The sequence below is a fragment of the Vulpes lagopus genome, chromosome 12 (assembly GCF_018345385.1).
Source record: "Vulpes lagopus strain Blue_001 chromosome 12, ASM1834538v1, whole genome shotgun sequence".
NCBI lineage: Eukaryota > Metazoa > Chordata > Mammalia > Carnivora > Canidae > Vulpes > Vulpes lagopus.
The window spans coordinates 82,070,677-82,090,336 of NC_054835.1; the positions used below are offsets into that span (position 1 = coordinate 82,070,677).

Consider the following 19,660-nt stretch of genomic DNA (forward strand, 5'->3'; position numbering starts at 1 on the left):
ATGGAACAGGGAACATATAGACTAAAAGAACAGACACTTCATCTTCATTAATGAAATCTGTATGACCAATAAGTTTATATGAAAAAATGTTCAACATTATCAATTGTCATGAACAGCAAATTAAAACCACAAACAGCGAATTATTACGTATCACACACAGAACGGCTAAAATTACAAGCTGGCAGCAAACGGTGAAGATGTGGACCTACTAGAACTCCTAGTGTTGTTTTTTATAAAATAGGAGGACCACTTTAGAAAAATGAGTGTCAATTTCTAGTAGAATTAAAAATACATCAATCTTACAACTCAGGATATTCTACTAAGTACCCAAAAGAAATTAAAACATAGATCCACAAAAAGGCTTGCACAACAATGTTCGTAGCAACTTTATTCATATGAACCCAAAACTAGAAAAAGCCCAAAGTCCATCAGTTGTTCACCTAAGTGAAAGGTTAAATAAACTGTGGCATTTGCCCACAATGGAATACTATTCAGCAACAAAAGAGGAGGAGCTGAAACATACAGATGAATCTCAAAACATGCTGAGTGAAAATTTACACAAGAATACATACTGTATGATTCCATTTAGATGAAGTTTTAGAATAGGTCAAACCAATCCATGGTAAAAACAAAATTCTAAAAGGAGGGACAGAAGTGCAGAACTTGACTGGGTAAAGAAATTTTCTGATGTGATGGAAATGTTCCATAGCTTGCTAGAGGTTATGTTACACAGTTGTACATTAACACTCATCTTGCAGTAGGTACACTTAACATTTGTTCACTTCACTGTAAATTTTACCTCAAGAAAAAAAACTCTAGTTAACAATTATGTATTCCAAAAAGCTTAAGCTTAAGAGTCAAGTAGGTCTACAACCTTGATATCAATAAAGAAAGAAAAAGACAGATTGATGGATGCACAGATAAAATGTGATGAAGAAAATATGATAAAATAGGGGTGCCTGGGGGGCTCAGTCGGTTAAGTATCTGCTTTCGGCTAAGGTCAATGTCCCAGGGTCCTGGGATCCAGCCCCAACGTCAGGCTCCCTGCCTCTGCCTGCCACTCTCCCTGCTCGCTGTCAAATAAATAAAATCTTAAAAAATATATGATAAAATATTACTTGTATAATCTATGTGCATGTCTAGGCATGTTTACAATTCAACTGTTCTGTATGCTTGAAATTTATTTAAAAATGTTGCAGGGAGGATCCGTGGGTGGTGGCTCAAGTCGTTTAGCGCCTGCCTTCAGCCCAAGGCATGATCCTGGGGTCCCAGGATCGAGTCCCGCATCGGGCTCCCTGCATGGAGCCTGCTTCTCCCTCTGCCTGTGTCTCTGCCTCTCTCTGTCTCTCATGAATAAATAAATTTAAAAATCTTTTAAAAAAAATGTTGCAGGGGAATCAGAATAACCAATTACAATGTGTGGATTGTTGTTTAAATCCGGATTCAAATAAAAATTTTTAAAAATTACCTTGCAGATAGATATTTGTGATAAGAAATTAGTATTTTTAGGAATGGCGGTATTTTTTAAAAGTCCTTTTTACAGAAGACATCATGTATACTGAAATAGTCAGATAAAATGATGCTATGTCTTGGATTTGCTTTAAGATTAATAAAAGGAAAATGAGTAGATGGGGATAATAAAAGGGGGGAAAAACAGGTACAGGATATAAAGATAATTCACAGAAAATGAAATCCCAGAAGTCTTAAACATGAAATGCTACCTCCTAAGAGAATACCATCGTGGATGTTTTTAAACCTGGCATACTGGCAGACTGCTAATATGCTGTGTTTGTGAGGCTAAGGGAAAATGGGCACTTGTGTTGCTGGTACAAACTAAGAAAAAACAAATTATAGATAGGAGTTTAATTTTAGATATAAATTACAAGTGCACATACTCTGATCATTTATCCTAGAGAAATTTATGTATGTACAAAAGGACATAAATTTATACAAGGTAATTCATTTCAGCATTACAATAGCAAAAGATTGGAAACAATTTACCTGTTCATCACTAAGGGATAGATTAAATTACTTACATCCATGATTTTTTTAAAATGAGAAGATTTTATATACGGATATAAAATGATCTTTGGAATGTATTAAATGGGGAAAAATGGCATAAGAGCATGTATAGTATGCTACAATTTATATTTTTTAAAAAAATGAAGATGTCTATTAGGTACTGGTTTATCTATACAGTAAATATCACTGGATGTTTACATTGGAAACTGATGACACACCATTGCCCAAGTAGAGAAACTAAGTAGCTAAAGTACAGGATGGGAGGGAGACTTTATTGTAAACCCTTTCATAGCTCTTGAATTTTATTTCGTTCAAAAAATAAAATATAAACAAATTACCCCATCATTTATTTTCATATCATCAAGGTGTAAGAACCAAACTAAACCTTCCTATATCCCTGTCCTAAAATTCAGTAAGAAAGCCACCCAACTAAAAAATTGAGCAAGAGATCTAAACAGACATCTTACCAAAGACAATACAGATGCAAATCAATATATATAAAAGATGCTCGCCATGTTAGGCCATTACAGAATTGCAAATTAAAACAAGATAACCAGTGAACACCTATTACAATACCTCAAATTCAAAACACTGACAACACCCAACGCTGACAAGAATCAACTGCTGCTGCAGGAACTCTCATTCATTGCTAGTGGGAATGCAAAATGGCATAGCTACCTTGGAAGAGTTTGGCAGTTTCTTACAAAACTAAACATAGTCTTACCATATGATCCAGCAATCGTACTCCTTGGTATTTACCCAAATGAGCTGAAATCTTATGTACACACAGAAACCTACACATGAATGTTTATAGCAGCTTTATTCCCTTTCTACAAACTTCAGAATTCTAATCTGCTGAACCGAGGGAAAATGTACTCCCTACATGACAGCATTTTTTTAAAGCCTCTGGAACTGCCTCTACTTTACCGCTGAGTTACACCACTCTATAATACAGGTCCTGCCAAATGAATGTGAACCCTTGTACGTAATTTAGGGGAAACTCTTAAAACACTGCTTTTTTAGTTATAAAGAGAAAAAGATATAACCCAGAGAAAAAAGCCCCATTGAGAATCTGTTAGGGGGACTGTTTATGGCAGAGGATGCCGATAGGGCATGTTCACCATTAAGAAGTAGGGCCATCGCCTCAAAACGGCATGAAGCGCTAAGTAGCCTTCTCCTACTTCCTCCTCCCCACACCAGCAGAGGCACTGAGAAGAATGTAGAGCCTTCCACTCCACAGTGGACTTGGTCTCCCTCTCCACCTAGCAGAAGCCTTATTCTTCCAGGCAGAGGGACACTCTGGTTATGCTTCATTCATTCTCTGCTATCAGTGAGCACATCAATCAGATCACAATCTTCAGCAATCTTCTCCTCAGTATCTACATGTAACCTATCAGAGTTCCTCCTTGCAATTCAAGTAGCTAACCACAGCAAGATGGGTAACCTCTCCGTATCTAAACCTGCTCTTTTTTTATAGATTTACCACCAGAGATTATAAAGACACAAAGGACCCAAATGCAAGAGCAAAATTCACTGTCATTACTTCTTTCAATTATCATTAGCAGGTAATGAGATAATACACAACCCACTTTTGTCAAATTTTAGTAAAGAGAAATATGTCTTTTGACTGGATGAAAATAAAAAATTACTTTTAATCTATTATGTGCTTTTCTTCTCCTTCTAGTAGCTACATTTTCCTTCTCAGCAATCATTCATTTACTAGCCTAAATTATGAGCTCTAACATACTGAAGGAGTAAAGTGTATGAATTCACAAGATGACTTCCCAAGAATGGCCACCTTTTGTACTGAGCACTCACTTACTAGTGTGGCAAGATACACCCTCTTCATGCTTACCTACCGCATAACATTTGCATGCTTTTGCTCTCATTCTTTTCTTAGAGATGTACAAATGAAATTTATTAGCTTTAAAAGAAAGTAATTGCAAATGAATTAATTTCTCATCAATCCTATCCCAACAGTCCCTATAGAATTTTTTCCACAGCAAATTAGATACCTACTGCTATACAGAGAAAAGATCATATTCTAATAGATCACACAGCTACAGACAACAGTTCTGATAGCTTGGTACACTCAATCATATATGAAAACACATTTCTATTTAAGTAGTAATACTATAGATGTTAGGATGGCTAATTAAGTCATGTTCATATAGGATGATAAATATACAAATAAAAATTACAATTTCAATTTCTTCTTCTACTATACCAGGACGTGATGTAACAAAAATATATTTGGTTGATACACACACTCCAAAATAAATACTCTTAGGTAATCTGCAGCCTGAAACAAGCCTTCATTTATTGACTACTTACAGTACAGTGATTTCATATCTTAGCTGGTACTCAAAGATGGTTCTGTATTAAATGAGAGAACACGTCATCTCTCTTCCAGATATCACCTCTCAGAAATCTGGGCTAATTCAATTTTAAGAACTAGAATTGTATCTCCTGGTAACTATGTGGCAGTCGTCACCCTGAGAACAGGAACAAGGCAAAGAAAGTATACAGGACTTTGATTCTCCTACATAGGTGCACATAAAGTTAGTTTATTAAGGACTACATTTTGAAGCCAGCCATTTTGATCCAGTATTTAAATAACAAGCTGTTTAATATTAAAGCAGAAGATACTGTCACAATGTGACAGAAGTACAGCTTTATCCATAAACCCTTCACACAATTATACATTAAATGCTATTTTTATTTAAGCAAGGCACCCCTACTTGTTCTAAAATATGGGATGTGCTATCCCACTGAGAAAGCAAATGAGGAGACAGATTTTTTTTTCCTCTCAGGAGCTGGTTTAAATTCAAGTGAAGCCATTAATGTTCTTACCAGTCAGGACTGTTTTGACATGTCACTTCACAGTTTTGAGACTAACAAACACCCTTAAGGTTTACCCAAAATCAAAAAGGGGGGTAAATGTTCAGAGAACTTTCAAGTTGAGACTAGAATTCTCTCCTTAAGGATACAGGCACCAAAGTCAAATGCCTTTCCACAAAGCTTAGAAAGGCAAGATGTTTCTAAAGACATAAAACTGCCAAATCGTTGTCACTTACACTCACTAATCTGTGGTACTTACTTTTTGTTTTGATTCTTTAAATTTCTACCCCTACCTAAGTAATCTAATACATCTAAAATTAAAACTACTCTGCCAAACCTTAATGGTTCAAAGGTCTGAAACTTTTCCTTGCTTTGGTGAGTATTTGGTTAAAATAAATCAGTATTTCATTCCAGAAAAGTTTTACATCAAAGCCTTAATTCATAGGCAAAAAGACAAAACTTCAAACAGAGTATCTGTAAAATGGGAGAAAGATTTTCAAGCACAGTGCTGAATAAAAATATGTAGTCTTTACATTGGGTAACACATCTCCTATGAAAACAAACTGTTTTATCATATAAAATAAAACCCAGATTTTTAAATCAGATCCTGAACAGAATAAACAAAAATTTAAATTTGTGTTTATTTTGTAATTCCAAACTGAATCTTTCCTTTTCCTTTCTAAACAGTCCACTATGTTATTTGTCTTACAAGCAATTAACCCAAAATCCCCAAATCCATTCTCTAGCAGTTGCTGCTACAAAACTGGAACTTTATATTCCATGTCCAAAAGAGATGTGCAAATGAAATGCTTCTTGCTTCATCCTGAAAAGAAAATGAAAAATGTTGCGCATTTACTCAAAATGAAGAAGTGGTGCAAAATAAATAAAGAAAAGAAAAAGTGTTACCATATCATACCCTTTCCCAGACCATTTAGAATTACAAATTTAATAACTTCTTTTTTTAACATAGGCTCCCTACCCAACATGGAGCCCAACACAGGGCTTAAACTCTCACCACCGTGAGACTGAGACCTAAACTGAGATCAAGAGTTGGACGTTTACCTGCCTAAGCCACCAATCACCCCAATACTTTTTTTTCTGACTCAGTGCAAATCCATTTAGTGACAAATCCATTAAGTTAACATAAAGAAAACTAGTTAGGCATTAGTGTGTATAGCCTGGTATGAAACAGCAGGTTTTCAGAGTTGAGCACAAAATATATTTTACAATAGATTTTAGCTAATATTTAACATGGCCAAGATTGTGGGACTTTGTATCAAAAATAGCCTATTATTGGGGGATTCCTGGGTGGCTCAGTGGTTTAGCGCCTGCCTTTAGCCCAGGGCGCGATCCTGGAGTCCCGGGATCGAGTCCTGCATCAGGCTCCCTGCATGGAGCCTGCTTCTCCCTCTGCCTGTGTCTCTGCCTCTCTCTCTGTCTGTCGTGAATAAATAAATAAAATCTTAAAAAAAAAAAAAAACAGCCTGTGATAACTACAGTAAAGAAATGCCTCATGTATTTCCAAGAAATAATACAGTTAATTATCTCAAATGCACCACTACATATAGAAAAATGATTATAATACATTAATGTGGGGAAATAAAAGATATCACATAACATTTAGTCAAGGGAAACAACATCAAGACATTTAGATTTGTCACACGTCAACACAACACTATGAAATCATGTACTTCCTAGAACAGACAACTATTTTCATAACACTTTTTAGGAAGAGACGGTGTAGAGAATTTCAAATGTATCATTTTAAACATTTTAAGATCTTACAATTGACAAGATGGATTTAAATTTTATAAGGAAAAAAGCCAATAAAAGCACCTTTTCAGATATTAAAGGTAAAAATAATTTTAGGCACATAGCATGATCAATATTGGGAATGATGCCGAAAGATTCTATACAGGAAAAATACCCAAATACAATCATAATGAATACTATTTCCTAGGAAAGTTTCATTCCTTATTTTGATACTTCAATTACCTTGATTAATTTGATCATTATTAAGGGGTGCCTGGGTAGTTCAGTCAGCTGAGCGTCCGACTCTTGATTTGGGCTTAGGTCATGATCTCAGGGTCGTGGGATCGAGCTCCACAACAGGCCCTGCACAGCACAGAGTCTGCTTGTCCCTTTCCCTCTGTGTCTCACCCTGCATGTACACGCATGAGTACATGCTCTCTCAAATAAATAAATAAAATCTTAAAAAAAAAAAGAATGGCTTCCACCATATTATAAATTTAGTGAGTTAATGCTTAATTTATCAAAATAATTCTCACAATTGTACCTCTTAAATTTACCTTATTATCTGGAGTCCCTGGAAGTCTTATTTTCCCTTTGGACATGAATTCAGGAACAATTCAATATATCTATGGTCTAAGAATGACAAAAGAGGATTTATTTTAAGAAACTGAAAAGGGAGAAATAATACCGTCATTTTCTCATAGTTCAAACAGCAACTCAAAACCCCTTTGTCCATTACATTTCTTAACTAAAAACAAAAACAAAATTAAAAAGCAAAAAAAAAAAAGAAAGAAAAAGAAAATCCTACCTCTGTACAGAAATATGCAGGACAATTAGCAAACGCTTTTCATTACAATACAGTATTTTGCCCTTTTTACAGTTAATTTTAGTAGTATTAACAGAGCACTTTTCCCAAGGAAAAAGTTCGAGGCAAACTCCAAAACAGAAAAAGCCATTTGTAAGCAAAAACAGAAGTAAAAAAATGACCATAAAAACCATGGGCAGGGGGATCCCTGGGTGGCGCAGCGGTTTGGCACCTGCCTTTGGCCCAGGGCGCGATCCTGGAGACCCAGGATCGAATCCCACATCGGGCTCCCGGTGCATGGAGCCTGCTTCTCCCTCTGCCTGTGTCTCTGCCTCTCTCTCTCTCTGTGACTATCATAAATAAATAAAAATTAAAAAAAAAAAAAAAAAAACATGGGCAGCACTTACGAACATGGGACCGATCCTTGAGCATAGCTGCAACAGCATCCTCATGGGTATCGAAGTGCACATCAGCTTCTCCAGTGGCCTTCCCGTTAGAACTGTATTCCATGGTGATTCTAACAGGCTTCAGTGGAGCAAAGAACTAAATGATAAACAAAAGCAACAGAATGGTAAGAGGCCCAATTTCTAGCAGTCTAAGGCTCCGCATTTTTCTTTCAGAATCTGATTCATAGACTCAAGAAATTTGTTTTTAGAAAATTCTTTAAGTAACACAGTAGTTACATTACATATCTACCATCTCTTCCGGCCTTTCTGATCCTCTTAGAACTCAAGGTTACATTTCAAATATCTGTCCACAGAAAACTTAAATATAAGTACAATATCACAAGAATTCTCAAACTTTCTTATGCCAATAAGGATTGCTTTTATCACCTCTCCCAAACACATCCTCTCCTTGTATCTAAAGAGTGCTCATCAAATAAACTACATGTCTTTTTTTTTTAATTTTTATTTATTTATTAATGACAGACACAGAGAGAGAGGCAGAGACATAGGCAGAGGGAGAAGCAGGCTCCATGCAGGGAGCCTGATGTGGGACTCGATCCCAGGATTGGTCTCTAGGATCACGCCCTGGGCCGAAGGCAGGCGCCAAACCGCTGAGCCACCCAGGGATCCCCAAACTACATGTCTTAATAAGTCACTTTTACCATTTTTTAAATCAGGTATGTACCTACTCCCCAGTTTTTTACCAGCACTACATAAAGAGAGCTACCACACCGAGTGGTTATCATTTCAAACCAAAGAAACAGAAAGTAATGCTTTAATGAGACTTTCTGACCTTTGTCTGGTTCAAGATATGATTCCTATCAGGCTTTTTGAAGCAATGAAGACAACTTTGAGGCCCCACTACTAACTGAAGACTCTAGGTTTGGATCTACATTAAGTATATGTACTCAAATTCATGAAGTCAACATGGCTACTGTTGTTTTCCTTTCTTTTCATATATAGTGGGTCATAAAATAAAAATATTTTTAAAATTCCTTTTCTCAAATATCAGGGAATCCTGATGAAGAAGTCTACATGCATCTAAGCATTTAGGAGCACTGGGATTCTTATTTAGTGTATAACTCCTCTGTGACAAATTCCCTGAGTCTGTTTCCTAAACTCAAAAATAAGTAAGTTGAAACAGTTTAGAGAAAAACCAAACTTTTCTACTTTGAATACTAAAGCTACACCGTATTATTCTGTATTTACCAAAATCCTCTATCATTCATTATACATTTGACCTTTAAATGTAATAAAATCCACACTTCTCAGCTGAAGAAAATAAAACAAGCTTCCATAACCAAGGAGATGGCACCTTACTGTCCAGGGAGAGTTCAGAAATAGGGTATTTTCTTCTGTATCTTTCCCAAATTAATGTAAGTTCAATCTTAGAATTTTTGTTCAAACCTATTGAGACTGGATATCTTACTGCCACACACATTTATAATGTCTTGGGCATTAGCTTGGAAAGGCAATCCTCTCATGTGGACAAAATGTAGTGAAGATGTAGCTCCAAAATCAACAGCCTCTGGAAGCTTTTCTGACATCTCCTTAGGCAATTCTGAGAAGTGGAACAAAAAGCACTGTCAGTAACACAAGAGCTTCAGAGTTATTAACAGATTATAATTAGGTATGACCTTTATGTCAAAATCCTCAATTCTTCTTGAACCAGTAAGGAAGAAGGGCTTTAATTTTAAAAGCAAAAATGGTCTGAAATTTCTGCCACCTAACAGGTATCACCTGAACACCCATTAGGATTTAGTGCGAAGATTTACTGCATCAAACCATTACCAGATTACAAAAACAAACAAACAAACAAACAAACAGATCTTTCTATAAGAACAGAGAGAAGGAAACATGATTATCAATGGAAAAAAAAAGGCAGAAGAAACTTTCTGGGTGCCTATAGGCACTTAAAAAAAAAAAGAAGAAATATGATAATGGGAGTTTAAAGATTCATTTATTGAGAGACAGAGAGTGTGCACGCACACAACAGCAGGGGGAGGGGCAGAGGGAAAGAGAATCCTGAAGCAGACTCCCTGCTGAGCTCAGAGCCCAACTCAGGGCTCAGTCCAGGACCCCCAGGTCATGACTCAAGCAGAAATCAAGTGTCTGTCACTCAACCAGCTGAGTCATCTAGGCTCCCCACCATGGCATGGGTTTAAAAAGGTTTTATCAATTCAAAGATTCTACATGTTACTTTGGGCTTAGGAATCAGAGGAATTATTAAATAGATCATTTTTTTTTTACCTTAGTTTAAAGGCTGACTTTTTATATCCTTTTATTGTATTTGTGCCACCCAGCTTTTTATATGAAATCCAACAAAAATGATTATATAAAACAAACTTTATGAAATAACTAAGGCCTCCTCCTTATATTCAAAGTACTTGACTACACTCAAAGACAGAGAAATCTTCCAACTCAATAACCTGGTCCTATAATCTAATAATTTCAACAACATGGTCATAAAAAATATTTTAAATATCAAAACATACAAGATAGACCCAGTAAGTCTCAACAATGCAGGTCCTTACCTATTTCCTTCTCACTTTCAAAAGCTGTCATGGGTCGAATATCCTCATTTACTTCATGTTCTTCAAAGGCCATTTCTGGCTCAGTTATATACTTAGCAGTAGGAGAAGATGCCATTTTCTTTCCCTTATGAGAACCAACATGTGTTCGGACTTCATTCCTTCTGCTTGGAAATATCTCTATATACCTATGTCAAAGCAAAAGTGAACAGGCACAAACAATGCAAAGTAACTTTACATTGAACTCATTTAAAATAATACATGCATACAGAATATTCCCAATAGCTTATGAAACACAAGTGTCCAAAGATAACAAATGACAGAAAAAGTAAAACTAGATATACATACATTGTAGGCCATGAAAAGTACTCTTAAGAGAACATGTCATCAATGTAATCTTCCCCACATCCCCACTCAAGATAACAGCTTTCTTCATATATAATTTAAAAGTATTTTCTATTGTTTTGCTTCATGAGAACAGCTATGCAAAGACTGTGTATATCAAAATAATCTGGTAGAAGGGTTTTGTTTTTTACAGTTGGTTAACAATCTTTTGAAGCCTTACAAGTCAATTCTGTAAAAATTAGTGTCTGTATAAGATATTAAAAGTCATAGTATATGAGGAGCTAATACCCTCCAGAACTTCAATAAGATGCCAACGAGAATTCATGAACTAAATGTCAGTTCTGACTTGCTATCTGCTTGGCAGAAGGATTATCTATTAAATCCAAGCTTCTGAAACCAATTTTTTTTCTCAATACTGCTTTTCCAAATTAGGTTAATTAAGCTTGAGTTGCAAAAATCATTTGTATTTACAGATATATAAAGATTAGATAGGCACCACTTCTTAATGTATTGAAGAGATTTATACACTGCCATAATGTTCCCACATAAAAACATTAACAGTGATGTATTTGTTCTAAGACGTATTAAAGAAAATATGAAGAGTACTGAAAGAAAATGGGAGTAGAGAGTGGTTTGCATGCACATTTTATTTAAAAAAATTACTAAAGACCTCTGAATCAATTCTATACATAGATCTTGAAAGACATGGCTTTAAAATGGCTTTTTAATTTTTAAAACTTCAATGAAGCCAAGTAAAACAGTCAGAAAGCAGCAAAATAGCAATCTGAAATTTGACACTTTTGAGTACTCTTCCAAATTTGACACAAATGAACCCATCCATCACTACATGCATCCTAATGTGATGTGATATGTAGTATACAGCAATATCTATAATGTATCCATACCAAAATGTTAACCTGAATCAATTCAAGACTAGCTTTAACTTCCAGTTTTCAGGAACATCTGGGTGGCTCAGAAGTTGAGCATCTACCTTTGGCTCAGGGCTTGATCCCAGACTTCCAGGATAGAGTCCCACATCAGGTTCCCTGCATGGAGTCTGCTTCTCCCTCTACCTATGTCTCTGCCTCTCTGTGTGTGTGTGTCTCTCATGAATAAATAAATAAAATCTTTTTAAAAAAAAATTCCAGTTTTCAGGAAATAATTGAAGATACAAAGGAACAAAGTGACACCAGGAAGAAGCATAAGATCAATATAAAACATGAGACAGGCGATGCCTGGGTGGCTCAGTCTGCCTTCATGCCTCAGGTCATGATCCCAGGGTCCTAGGATTGAGCCCCATATCAGGCTCCTTGGCAAGGAATCTGCTTCTCTCTCCAACCTTCACCTTGTTCATGCTCTTTTGCTCGCTTTCTCTCAAATAAATAAAAATGTTTAAAAAAAAAAAAAAAGGGAGAGAGAGAAAGAGATTGTACAGGATGATTGACTCAGTATCTCCAAAAGTTAATTATATGTAAAAAGGGGAAGGGAGGGGCACCTGGGAGGCTCAGTCAAACGGCTATCTTTGGCTCAGGTCATGATCCCAGGGCCCTGAAATCAAGCCCCATATCAGGCTCCCTGCTCAGTGAGAGCCTGCTTCTCCCTCTCCTGCCCTCCTTGCTTGTGCTGTCAGATAAATAAAAATCCTCAAAAACTAATTAATTAATTAATTAAAATAAATTACAAGGGAAAGGGAATAAAAATATGAAGGAGAAGGGGACTTGCTCTAGTTTAAGAGAACTGCAGACATAACAATCAAATGCAATGTGTGGACCATACCCAGATTCTGGTAACTAAAAGGAAAAAAAAAAAACTCTGAAAAGACATTTTTGGTTTAAATGGGAAAATGTGGTAATAAATAGATATATTTATTATGATAATAAATTCCTGCTAATTTTGTTAGTCGTGACAATATTAGGATCGCATGAGAAAATGTTTTTTAAAGATGCATACTGAAAAAAAACAGATGTAGCAAATATAACACATGTTAATAATTTGTTAATCCTAAGTGATGGGCATTTAGCAGATCATACTATTCTACTTTTCTGTGTTTAGATAATTTTACAGTTATATTACAGTGCATTCATCAAAATGACCCAATGTAGGATACTTCACATTATTAGAATCTGCTTCACTCACCTGTTACCAATTTCTTCCCTATGTTTCAATAGGGCTTGGTTAGCCATTTCTGGTTCTTCAAACTGCACATAGGCTTCTCCTGTTTTTCTTCTCCCTCTGTAATCCATGACAAAAGTGATGTCTACAATATTCAGTCCTATGACACCAAAAAAATTATTACGAATTAGTGCTGCTAAAAGGAGCCTTTCTTATCCTTAGGAATAATACATTCATTCACATAGTAGTAATTTTTAAAATCTTATTAGTAAAATTTTATGTCTGTTTGCTAGTCGGATACATGCCTAATGGGAAGAAAATTATTATGTGGCAAAGCCAGTAACACCTACACATTTGTATTTCCAGAATATTTAGCATCCATGCAATCCATCTAAAACACACAATCGGGGATTCATGGGTGGCTCAGCGGTTTAGTGCCTGCCTTTGGCCCGGGGCGTGATCCTGGGGTTCCAGGATCAAGTCTCATGTCGGGCTCCTTGTGTGGACCCTGCCTTTCCCTCTGCCTGTGTCTCTGCCTCTCTCTGTGTGTCTCTCATGAATAAATAAAATCTTAAAAAAAAAAAAAAAAAGAGAGATAATGCTTTTAAACTATAGAAATTGCTATTGTTTTAGACAAACACAGCCATGCTTATGAGGTTATATTCCTCAACAGTAAAATAAACCTGCATGAAATAATTTTGAAATGTGACATTCTCCTAAGATTAGCAGAATAGGTCAAAACACTTATATAAACACTGAATACCCAAGTAAAAAGTTCTCCCCTAAAGAACCTAATATAACTTCATGCAGTTACCTAGAAAAAAGGTTCATCTAAGATATAAAATGAAACAATAAGGAAAAGAAAAATGAGGCCCCAAACAGGATATAACTGAAAAAGTACCTGCAAAGAAGTCTACAATGTCTTTCTCATTGCAGCTATAAGGAAGTCCTCTCAAACGAACCACACCATCATTTACCACAGGTGAAGATTTGACCTGCAGGCTCTTCATTAAGGCATCCACATCTTCATTGTTTATCTCATACACTACAAAGAAAAACACACAAAAATTACAGAAATTTACAAAGCAAAGGAAGACACACACACACACACAAAAAAAATCACACTTGGTGAGTTATCTTAGAATGTAAAAACTAGTATTTTTAATCTTTGTGTACTTCTCTGGAGAAAATAACAAATGACATTTACTGAATATGAATATTTACTGTGTGTCAGCTGTGACTTATTTAAACATCCCAACTTGTGAGGTAAACTTGGTCAACATCCTCATTTTTATAGGTAAGAAACTGAGATTACCTCGGTGTTTCATTTTCATATCCTATAAAAGGGTGTATTCATAATATCTACTTCATTATTGCTAAGGATCAAACAAAACTGCCTTAGAAAGTACGGGCTAAAGTACTGATCAGAAAAAGCCAGAATATGACTTCACATACCTTCCACATATCGTTGTCCCATGTACATGCGATGCTTTTCTAAGGCTTTTTGCACATCCTGCTCTGACTCCATTTCAATTAAGGCATCACCTCTTCGTTTCCCATCTCTATTTAAGAGGAAGTGTATTCCATTCTCACCATTGCGGATTCTGCAGTCTAAAAATACGTGAGTAAAATCAAAACCAGAAACCAAACTTTTAACTCAATTATACGAGTCGCTAGAATGGAATCTTCCAATTCCAACAACAAAGCAGGAACAAAAATGTCTATCATATTCCTTATAGAAACCCCCATTACTGAAGACATCCAAATACTAATGAGGCAATAGTCTATAAAATTTTACTTGAAAAAGATAAGCAAACCTTAGCACATAAGTTTATGACCTCCTGATCATTAAAATAGCAAACAGGCTCAACACAGAATCTATTATGTCCTTCTCAATGCTTCTATAATCAGTTTCAAATAACATAAAGAATTAAAATATGGTTAAGTTTTCACATGTTTTCTTCTGTTATAATCATAAGAACTTCAAAATAAATCCTGTAATAATAATTTTGTTACCATAATTGAACTTTGCCCCTTTTCATTACCAAAGAAAGATCCTCACACTGCACACTTCTAATGGCAGCAAATTGAAGATGTAAAGAGCCTCATAAAATACTTGACCCACACAATGCTATGCACATTAAGGTACTCTATATTATTACATCATTTTACAATATTTAAGGTGGCATCTTCTAAAAGCCTTTTTTCGAGGGGGCACCTAGGTGGCTTAGTCAGTTAGGCATCTGATTTCAGCTCAAGTCATGATCTCAGGGTCCTGGGATTGAGCCCCAAGCTGGGTTCTGGGCTGAGTAGGGAGTCTGCTCATCCCTCCATGTCTTGCTCTCTCTCAAATAAAATATTAAATAAATAAATAAATAAATAAATAAATAAATAAAGCCCTTAAGTTTTTTTTATTTTGTTTGAGGGCGAGAAAGCACAAGCTAAGAGAAGCAGAGGAAGGGAATCCTCAGGCCAACTCTCCACTGAGCACCAAGCCAGTCAGTCGCAGGGCTCAATCCCAGGACTCTAAGATCATGACCTGAGCTGAAATTGAGAGTCAGATGCTTAATAGACTGAGTCACTCAGATGCCCTTTCTAAAACCCTTTTAAAAGGAAAGTTAAAAATCATAGGTACAGAACTTAGAAACCAGTCACAGATATGTAAACATTCCAAAAATGTTACTAAGGAAATTATGCCACTTGACACTAAGTGATCTTGTATTCTAAATGCATGTATTACATAAAGAGCTACACTTAACTGGTTTTGCTTTTTGATAGGTAAATACCAAAACTTCAGAGGAAAAAAAAAAACTGGTTTCTACCATGCAGTTTTAACATTACACTTTTGGATCGCATTTAAAATCTTTACACCTGGTATATGCCACAAATGGTACACATGATGTCAGTTGGTATGCACATACAACCAGTCAGAACTAGACAACTTGCCAACCACCAAATAAGATGTCTACAGTATAGTTTAACTCGGTTTCCATGAGGCTACTTTTTACTCAGACAAAATTATATATTTCAAACATACATAAAAGGTACCTGAGAAAAAGTTAACCACATCTTCTATAGTGCACGACCACGGTAATCCTTGAGCTCGAATGAGATAAACATCATCTACTTCTTCTCCTAACTTGGAGGAAGCCAATTCATACTCAGGTAGAGGTGGAAGGTCTTCCAGGTAGGTAGTTTTGGACTCCTTCCAAGAGAAATAAAGAAACGAAAAAATGCTTCTCTGACCATCTCACTTAGAAAATGTTTATTTCTGCAAACTAATGCTCTGGATGTTATTCTTTTTTTTTTTTTATTTGTTTTATTTATTTTTTTTTTATGATAGTCATACAGAGAGAAAGAGAGAGGCAGAGACACAGGCAGAGGGAGAAGCAGGCTCCATGCACCGGGAGCCTGATGTGGGATTCGATCCCGGGTCTCCAGGATCGCGCCCTGGGCCAAAGGCAGGCGCCAAACCGCTGCGCCACCCAGGGATCCCTCTGGATGTTATTCTTAAGAGACAGTTACTATTTCAGAGGCGAGAAGTAAACTTCACAAGTTTAACTCATCCTTTTTTGGCATAAATTGTACATTCTAAAGCAACAAGCAGGTATATCCCAATGATTTGACAGGACATAAATTTTATCCAGGGCTTCTTTTTAAATTCGTCAGTCCCAAATCACACCTAATAATAGTGTTTAAGTTAAAGCAGAACAAGAAGGGTCCCTTCAATTTGACAAATATGAGTGCCTCCTATATACCATGTGCCATATTAGGCCCTCATCTCAAAGAGCTTACAATCTAGACTAAGACAAGCATTACAAGACAGGATGCTTTAAGCACTACAGTCAAGATACAGATTATTATAGGAATTCAAAACAGAACACTAACAGAAGAATCAAGTCATAATAAAAGATGGGCCTCAAAGGAAGGACAGAATTTTGACAGCAATATATAAATGATAGGGCACTCCAGCTGGAGAGGTGAGAGGAAGAGGCAGTATGAACAAAAGCCCATTTGCAAAACAGCAATAATCCCATTTGGCTAAACTTCAGGGTATAATTAGGAGCCAAAGAAGATGAGCTGGCAAAAGGAACTTGGTATCATACAACAGAGAGACTTGAGTGTCAAGCTCAATGTGTCCCCTCAACCTGGCAAAATAGAGTTAATAAAAGGCATTTACCAGTAGGTAAAACTACAAGAGAGCAGGATGCATGGACAGACTAATCTGTCAACTGGTAAGTCAGACCAACTAACTAAGGGAAAGATCATAAGAGGTGACAGCAGTAGTGTTAAGGTAACAGGCGCCTGAGACGTGCCTAAAGAACTCTATTTTACAAGACTAAGAAAAAACTGGAATTTACTAAGATTTCAATAAGCACTACAAAAAAACAGGATTGACAATGAAGAAGTTTTAAAACTTGCACTCTCCTGGGCTAACAAGAGAGATGTTCCTTTGTACCATTCCATGATTTACCTTGAGACTTAAGCCTACCTGCGAGGAGTCAATGATAAATGTAAACCTCTAGCAGATGTCTTTTTACATATTTAATAAAAATGCAACAAACACAATCATTAATGTGGAAAGACAACTCAACTTTAAATTGAGTGGTTGAGGTGGTTTGCAATCTATCGCTCTAAGAAGATACTTCACTCCTTTGTATGTTCCCATCATTTTCATGAAGACTTACATATAATTTTAATACTTTTTTTTAAATTTTTTATTTATTTATGATAGTCACACACACAGAGAGAGAGAGAGGCAGAGACACAGGCGGAGGGAGAAGCAGGCTCCATGCACCGGGAGCCCAACGCGGGATTTGATCCCGGGTCTCCAGGATCGCGCCCTGGGCCAAAGGCAGGCGCCAAACCGCTGCGCCACCCAGGGATCCCCTATAATTCTAAAAATCAAGGATAAATGTGAGCAGTGTGTTAGCACCAGTAGGGAGATTCAACAGGTATCATTAGAGCCAATTTCACAGAAAATAACCGAGAGTAGCTAGTTCACAAAAGCTTATTAGAGATTTGGGGGGGAGGGGGGGGGGTTGGGTTTTTTTTGTTTGTTTTCAATAAAGGCAATATTCCCCATTTCCCCCAGAATTCCGCAAGCCTCACACGCTTTCACCGAAAAGGGCAGCACAAAGTATTGGGCCACAATCCGAACCAACTGGCTCCGCCACGGGCCGGCAGAGCCACGCTCATCAGCCTCCCGGTTCCCCTAAGTTCAAGGAGAAGCGCAGGTTGAATTAAAGATAAGTAAAGGGGTCCCGGGGGGCGCAGCGGTTTGGCGCCTGCCTGTGGCCCGGGGCGCGATCCTGGAGACCCGGGGTCGAGTCCCGCGTCGGGCTCCCGGTGCATGGAGCCTGCTTCTCCCTCTGCCTGTCTCTCTCTCTCTCTGTGTGACTATCATAAATTAAAATAAATAAATAAAAAGTCAAAAAAAAAAAAAAAAACAGATAAGACCCCAGGCCCCAGGAGCCCGCCCGTGCGAACGTGCGCTGCCGGCTCCCGGACGGCACGTGACAAGCGGCAGCGGCAGCGGCAGCTCCCTCCGAGCAGCGAGCGGCTGCAGCCGAGTCCCCGGAGGGCACCGACCGACGCTGAAGAGGGGGGCGGCGCAGGCCCGTCCCGGGGCCCCGGCCGCGGCCTCACTTCCAGGCGTCCCCTCCGCCAGCGCCGCAGGCTCCTCGGCGTCGTCCCGCCGGCGGCCACCCGGGGTCCTCAGGGCCCGTCCGCCGGGGGAGGCGGCAGCGCAGAGGTGACCTTCGGCGAGCGGGGGCGGCCCAGCCCTTCCCCCGGGCCCGGCGCGGGGAGCGCCGGCGACGAGCCTCCTCCCCGCCCGCCGAGGCCTGGCGCGCCCCTCGCGGCCGGGCCCCGACGTCCCCCGCAGCCTCGCACGCACCTACCGCGGGCGGCGGGCAGCGAGGCCTCAACGGCCACGGAGCCTCGGGAGAACCGGGCAGGAGGCCCGGCGGGGCGCGGGGCGCGGAGGGCGGGAGCGCGCGGCCGGGGAGGGCGCCCACGTACCTGCGAGTAGGTCCGCGCCGGGCCCGCGGCCGCCGCCAGCGACTGCGGCAGCAGCGGGGCTCGCAGCGCCGGGTAAGAGGCCGCGGCGGCGGCGGCGGCGGAGGCGGCCGCGGGGGGAGGCCCCGCCAGCCTCCCGGCGGGCGCAGGCCCGGTCTGGAGGCCCCGCGCGTGAGAGGCGGCGGCCGCGGCGGCCCCGAGCAGCAGCAGCAGGCGGCGCCGGCCCGAGACGCCCGACGGGAAGGAGCCGGCGGCCGAGTAGAAGGGCAGGCAGGCGGCGCCGGTGCGCCGGCAGCTGCTGCAGTTGCAGCCGCAGCCCCGGAGCAGCGCCCCGAGCACCCAGCGCGTCCCGGCCATGGACTCCGGAGGCGGCGCGGGGCCTGGAGGCGGCTGCGGCGGCGGCGGCGGCTGCGGCGCGAGCGCGGGGGGGGCGGAAGCCAGGGCCGGGGAGGGGCGCCAGCACATGCGCCGCCGCGCCCGGGGCAGCGGCGAGCCGGGAGGGGGCGGGGCCTCGGCGGGCGGGGGCGGGGCCTCGGCAGGCGGGGGCGGGGCCGCCCCGCGAGTCTTCCCGGGGCGGGAGACTGAGGCCCTGAGGGGCCCGGAGCGGGGGCGCGCCTGGGGCAGCGACGCGGCGCGGTCCCGTGAGGCGCGGAGGGGCCGTCTCTGGAGGCCGCGCGGTGGGAGCGGAGCGTCAGCGCCCCCTCCCCGAGGCTCGAGGCCGCTCCCTTTGTCTTAAAATGAAACCCAACTTCTGCTGGGGCCGCGGCAGCAAACCACAAAGCCTC

The 19,660-nt window shown here is 39.8% G+C and overlaps 1 protein-coding gene across 1 annotated transcript; it reads right to left on the reverse strand.

Annotated features, from left to right (window-relative positions):
- Positions 1-373: 373 nt before the first annotated feature.
- GRSF1 (G-rich RNA sequence binding factor 1) lies at positions 374-19,321 on the reverse strand. The gene is made up of 10 exons (XM_041724076.1): positions 18,879-19,321; positions 15,903-16,059; positions 14,310-14,465; positions 13,756-13,899; positions 12,879-13,014; positions 10,401-10,585; positions 9,306-9,427; positions 7,828-7,963; positions 7,173-7,248; positions 374-5,686 (listed from the first exon to the last, which is right to left on the reverse strand). The coding sequence occupies exons 1-9, from the start codon at positions 19,230-19,232 to the stop codon at positions 7,199-7,201; spliced, it is 1,440 nt and encodes a 479-aa protein (XP_041580010.1). The 5' UTR covers positions 19,233-19,321; the 3' UTR covers positions 374-5,686; positions 7,173-7,198.
- Positions 19,322-19,660: the final 339 nt, after the last annotated feature.

What these genes read in the sequence shown, in the direction of transcription:
- GRSF1 (XM_041724076.1), bottom strand. Translation starts at nt 19,232, where the DNA reads ATGGCCGGGACGCGCTGGGTGCTCGGGGCGCTGCTCCGGGGCTGCGGC. An exon ending in CGGCGCGGACCTACTCGCAG is followed by an intron (nt 16,060 to 18,878) that starts GTACGTGGGCGC and finishes TTCTCTTGGAAG; the next exon opens with GAGTCCAAAACTACCTACCT. An exon ending in CATTGTAGACTTCTTTGCAG is followed by an intron (nt 13,015 to 13,755) that starts GTACTTTTTCAG and finishes TTGGTGTCATAG; the next exon opens with GACTGAATATTGTAGACATC.